The 6,092-nt window shown below is 33.3% G+C and overlaps 1 protein-coding gene across 1 annotated transcript; it reads right to left on the bottom strand.

Annotated features, from left to right (window-relative positions):
- Positions 1-239: 239 nt before the first annotated feature.
- Positions 240-4,029, bottom strand: LOC134241588 (ficolin-1-like; the record flags this gene model as incomplete). Its single annotated transcript, XM_062723622.1, has 3 exons — positions 4,019-4,029; positions 3,595-3,761; positions 240-460 (listed from the first exon to the last, which is right to left on the bottom strand). Coding segments are annotated over exons 1-3 (399 nt in total), but the record flags the coding sequence as incomplete, so codon positions are not given.
- Between the last annotated feature and the right edge of the window lie 2,063 nt (positions 4,030-6,092).

Here is a 6,092-nt window from a genome sequence, read left to right as displayed (position 1 = left end):
TATATCAATTTCTTTCTTCCTGTATTATCTGCCTCTGTAGACAAAAATAGAGAAAAGGATAAACTTGAAAAGAAAGATCAACAATAAAGTTCATATTCATTATGCCGAAACCCGTTGTTTTAAAATATAAAACAGACTCAACATAAAACGATCAGGAAATACATCATGATTGTGTTTGATTAGAAAATTACAGACTGGTTAACCTAGTGAGGTTTGATTAGCATCATGGTCTCCCTTACTGAGGATCCGTACTCTACTATAGGTTTCCATGGAGCGGCCCACATTGCCGGGGGCCAGGGACCGTAAAGGAAGGCGAGGTGACAGTATTTAAACCACCAGCCTCCTTCATTAGCAGCGACACAGTTATGACCAGTAGCTCCGTCGTTATCTCTCTCTGGGGTGGAGAAGTACATCCCTGACAGATCTCTCGAAGACTTCCCGGTGTCTAACATAGCGTCTCCTGTAGAAATAAAGGTAATACCTGGATTATATCAATAAACATGATGTAATCTCTCTTTTCTTTTCGTTATGATTCTTTTTCTTTAAATTGACTATATCGGTCTGAAAACAAGACAGGTTTACTAAATTATTCAAAATTTTACAGAGTCAAATAAACTTGGAATTATAACTTGTATTCCAAAATCAGGAAAACCAAAACAGTTTTTAAAAAACTGGCGGCCAATTAGTCTACTAAATGTTGTTTATAAAATAGCTTCAGGTTGTATTGCTGAACGAATGAAAACAAAATTAGATAAATAAATCAATAGAGATCAAACTGGATTTATAAAAGGAAGATTCATAGGGGAGAATATTAGATTAATATACGATTTGATGCATTATACAGAATTAAACCAAGTACCTGGTTTACTAATGCTTATAGACTTTGAAAAAGCATTTGATACAATTTCATGGAAATTTATATATCAAACATTGGACTTTTTCAACTTTGGGCCCTCCATTAAAAAATGGATTGAGACAGTGGTATTAAATCATGTGTAATACAAAATGGTATTATCTCAGACTATATATTTCCTCAAAGAGGCTGTAGACAGGGCGACCCAATTTCACCATATCTCTTTTTGTTATGTGCAGAAATACTTGGAATTCTTATTCGAAATAATAAAGACATTAAAGGCATAACAATCGAAGGCGAAGAATATAAACTTTCACAATATGCTGATGATACATCCCTTATTTCAGATGGCTCACCTACCTCAATGGATGGTATTCTAAGAGAACTCGATTATTTTGCAAATATTTCCGGTTTAAAAATTAACTTCTTAAGAACAAAAATGGTTTGGATTGGAAGTAAGAAATATTCCAAGGAAGTTTTTCACCATTCTCGATGGAAGCTTGATTGGGATAATTCAAACTTTGATTTGCTAGGAATAAAATTTTCAGTTAATCTGGAGGAAATGCTTGAATTAAATTACATGTCAAAATTAAATGATATTAAAAAACTCCTATGTAGTTGGAGTATGAGGAAACTTACCCCAATTGGTAGATTAACAGTAATTAAAACTCTTATAATACCAAAACTAAATCATCTGATTCTTACACTACCAAATCCTAAACCTGAATTTCTAAAAATGTTTGAGACAGAGTTGTTTCTTTTTTTATGGAATAGTAAAATACATAAAATAAAGAAAAATGTTATAATTCAGGACTATAAATATGGAGGGCTGAAAATGGTAGATTACACAGAATTTATTTCTGCACTTAAATCAAGTTGGGTTAGAAGATTCATTCATTCAGATGCAAAATGGGTAAAGTTGTTTAAAGCTGAACTAAAAACAGACATTGAAAACATGTGGATAAGGGGCTCGGATTACATTTTTAACTTAACAAAGAATTTAACAAACAATTTTTGGAAAGATGTCCTTAATTCCTGGGTAAGACTTATAAATATAAACCAAGAAAACAAACATGTGTTATTAGAACATATATGGAATAACCCACATATAGTGATTAATGGAAAATCTTTTTTCTGGAAAAGCTATTTTGAGGAAGGCTTTGTCTTTTTAAATGACCTTTTTGATAATGATGGTAACTTTTTAAGCTTCGATACCATAGTAAACTTGAAAGTGAAAACAAATTTTGTTGAATATAATGGTCTTAAGAGGGCTATATTAAAAAGACTGAAGTATGCAGGAATAGAGGACATAAAAAGATTAAAGGTTATTGGACCAAATATTCCACATTCAACTTTCATTTTTTATAGAAGTAATAAAGGGTGTAAAGATATGTATAAAATATTTATAAATAACAAGAGAGAGCCAATCAGTTCTCTTTTAAAATGGAATGAAAATAATGTTTTCTTTGATGAAGCAGATTGGAATAAAATATTTGAAATTCCTTTCAAAGTTACTCAGGAATCCAAATTTCATTGGCTCCAATTTCAAATATTACACAGAATTATTCCAACAAATTATTATCTTTTTAAATTGAAGCTGATTGACTCACCAGCTTGCACTTTTTGTTTAAGTGACTTGGAAACAATTGACCACTTGTTTGTAGAATGTTTCAAAGTAAAAGATTTATGGTGTAGGATTGAAGAATGGGTTTTGGACAAATTTGAGATGCATTGTAGTTTTGATAAAATGTCAATACTTTTTGGTAAATACGAGAACAGGAATATTTGTAAAGTACAAAACTTGATTATACTTACTGTAAAACAATTTATTTTTGCAAGTAAATATAAAAGTATTCCAAAACTAAATATCGACATCCTAATAAAGAGGATTATAGAGAGAATTTTTATAGAAAAGGTGTTGTTATTACAAAGTTGCAAATATATGGAATATGAAAGGCACTGGCAAAAAATCTGTGATGTTCTTTGAAAAAAAATCATTTGTTTTTATGGTAAAACGTTATTATATGCTATTTTTAAGGATTTACATTAGCTAATGCATTTTTCTACGACTGCTGACCCCCCCCCCCCCATTTTTTTTTCTTTTTTTTAATAAAATAAAATAACTTTCACGTATACAAGTAAACTTTGTACTGCTGTAAACTAATGAAATCATCAAGACAATTACCGTGTATATGTGTTTATATGTTTTGCTTATATATATATGTATAGTCTGGTTTGTGTACTTGTGAAAGTCAATAAAAAAAAAAAAATATTCAAAATTCAACGAATACGAATGACCAATATAAAAATATCTTATAATATCATATATTTTATCTATGCTTTGATGTTTATCAGTCAAACTACACCACATTGGACTTTTAATAAATAATAAAAATAAAAAGGAGTCTCGAAAAAAAATGATAAAAAAATAGATCGTTATATTTAAAAAATATAGATAAATTGCCGATAAGTAGTAAAAAAAAGAATGAAACCAAAATTTAACAAATCATTATTTTTATAAACTATGTCAAATAAAGAAAGAATATCTTAAAATTAATTACATTGTTGATATCAAAATCATTTTACTGGCGGTTGCATGAACTTTAAATACAAAAAAAACCCCAACTTTTCTTTTAAACGCTTATACTCTCTCTCTCTCTCTCTCTCTCTCTCTCTCTCTCTCTCTCTCTCTCTCTCTCTCTCTCTCTCTCTCTCAGTAATATTATTTATCAACAACTAACCTAAGGTCCCGGTAGCTGGTCCGCCAAGAAAAAGTTTGTATTTGTCCGATTCATCGCTAATAGCAAACTGTTGGTAGAGTTCATACAGAGTTGTCCATTTCTTAATGTGATGGAGACGGATAGTGATGAGTTCCTTCCCTTTGTCAACTGCTGAATAACGTCGTTTCCTACAATACGCAATATGTAACGTTAGAAATAAATTAAAATTTCAGGAGTATAACATACGTTTTAAATAAAAATAAATGAGGATTTCAAGAATGTCAGACTTTAATAAAAATTTGTAGTTGCCCCATACCCTAAACAAATGTTATTTTTAACTGTACGATTTAAATAAGTTAACATCAGATTTGTGTTATTTTTACTGCACCAGTAGTGATAGTGTTATCAAACTGGATTTGAAAAATTATATTTTCATGGTACATACCCTGAATTCATCATGCTATTGTAGAATGACAGATTAACATAAGTACTAATCAATCCAGTAGGAGTCGTTAGGACTCCCGAACCCAGTTTTGTACTCCGCCCACGTTCTGTTGAATATCACAGATCCGCCCACACGTCTCTGAATTGCCTTTGGGTTGAAAAAAGAAATAAATGCTTCATTTACGGTTTTGTTTGTTTCTTAGTATATATGTATTTTATTTCTACTGATTAGCCCGCATGTTACATGTACAAATGTAATTTCAAATAAAATTAAAATAGACAAAGGTAATAAAAGAGAGATATCGAAAGAAATCTTACTGTCCACCCACCGCCCTCGGTTTCCATGTCACAATACACGCTGACTTGCGTCTGGTTTTCAAACGATGAATTTCATAGACACCGGATTGTGTTTTTCCCTCTATATAGTGGTCTTGGCAATCCTTATTATGTTCCCCAAACGAAGTTGGAAATATTGTTTTTACTCTGTTTCTTATTATTAAGGTCTTCCGGCTTCCTTCGGAAGACCTTATTGTTTTCCTTCTGTTTTTATTATTATTATTCCACTTTTCATAGTACAGGTCATATCTCAGCTGTGCGTGGACGAATTTCAAGGATTTTTTCAGGGATGATGCATCTTGTCAATATCTCCAGGGGTATTCCTCACTTTTTCGAAATTTTTCTCCGTTCGCGATTTTTGGGGAAATTTGTATTTTTTAAATGGAATTTTGTCGCAAAAAATTCTCGAGAACGGCAAAAGATATGAAAGTGAAACTCATTGAGGTGATAGAACATCTATTGTAGATGTGTTGATCGACCTTCATTTTTCGTCGTTTTGACTTCCGGTCGCAAACGGAAGTGAATTCAAAAAGTCCAAATTTTCAACTTTTTTTGTTTTTCAATATTTTTCTTTAGTATTCATAGGGTTGATAGAATATCTTTTAAGAATTCTAAATATGTTTTCTATATTTCCATGCGTGCATTCGTTGCAAAGATATGACCGATCCAAATTTTGTCACACTGTCAGGGGTTCGAATCCCGCTGTGGGCGTTGCAATTCTTTTTCTTTGTTTCTGTCTTTTCTCAGTTGCATTTGACTTTTCTCCCTTTTTTAACATGTATGGAAGATTTTGACGATTTTTAAAAGCTTTATTTTAAAGATATTTTGTGGAATAATGTAATACTCATGATCTATGCCGAAAGACCGCTGTAAATAAAAGTAAACCAAGAAAATGCATTCTGAAATCTATTCCATGGATGACACTACATAGAACTCTAACGAAAAGTCGGTCGGAAGACCGTTTTTTGCTTAGCAACAAGAATGCATCTAGTTATGTTCCCCAAACAAAGTTTGAAGATGAAGTGTTGTTTACCTAGTGGCGTTTTATAAACATCATTGTTTCCCTGATCAGTAAGATGAAGAGTTGTTTACCTAGTGGCGTTTAATTAACATCATCGTTCCCCTGATCAGTAAGATGAAGTGTAGTTTACCTAGTGGAGTTTTATAAACATCATTGTTCCCCTGATCAGTAAGATGAAGTGTTGTTTACTTAATGGCGTTTTGTAAACATCATTGTTCCCCTGATCAGTAAGATGAAGAGTTGTTTACCTAGTGGCGTTTAATTACATCATTGTTCCCCTGATCAGTAAGATGAAGTGTCCGCCCGTCTAGCTCTCCCTATCCTTTCGTCCCCCGCTCGTCTGCCTGTTTATCCGTCCGTCTAGCTCTTCCTCTCCTTTGTCCCCCGCCTGTCTGCCTGTTTATCCGTCCGTCTAGCTCTCCCTCTCCTTTCGTCCCCCGCCTGTCGGCCTGTTTATCCGTCCGTCTAGCTCTCCCTCTCTTTGTCCCCCACCTGTCGGCCTGTTTATCAGTCCGTCTAGCTGTCACTTTCCTTTCGCCCCCCGCCTGTCGGCCTGTTTATCCGTCCGTCTAGCTCTCCCTCTCCTTTGTCCCCGCCGTTCGCTCGTTCATCCGTCCGTTTAGCTGTCCACTCTTTCTGTTCAACTTTGTTTTCTGCATTTTTCCCTCCTACATGTAAACCCTTGCAGATTTTGATCAGATTTTTATGTATGTAAGTT

The sequence above is a fragment of the Saccostrea cucullata genome, unplaced genomic scaffold, assembly GCF_032062105.1.
Source record: "Saccostrea cucullata isolate Sc308-1 unplaced genomic scaffold, CSIRO_AGI_Scuc_v1 ctg21904, whole genome shotgun sequence".
Taxonomy (NCBI): domain Eukaryota; kingdom Metazoa; phylum Mollusca; class Bivalvia; order Ostreida; family Ostreidae; genus Saccostrea; species Saccostrea cuccullata.
This window is presented reverse-complemented; position numbering and strand designations above follow the sequence as displayed.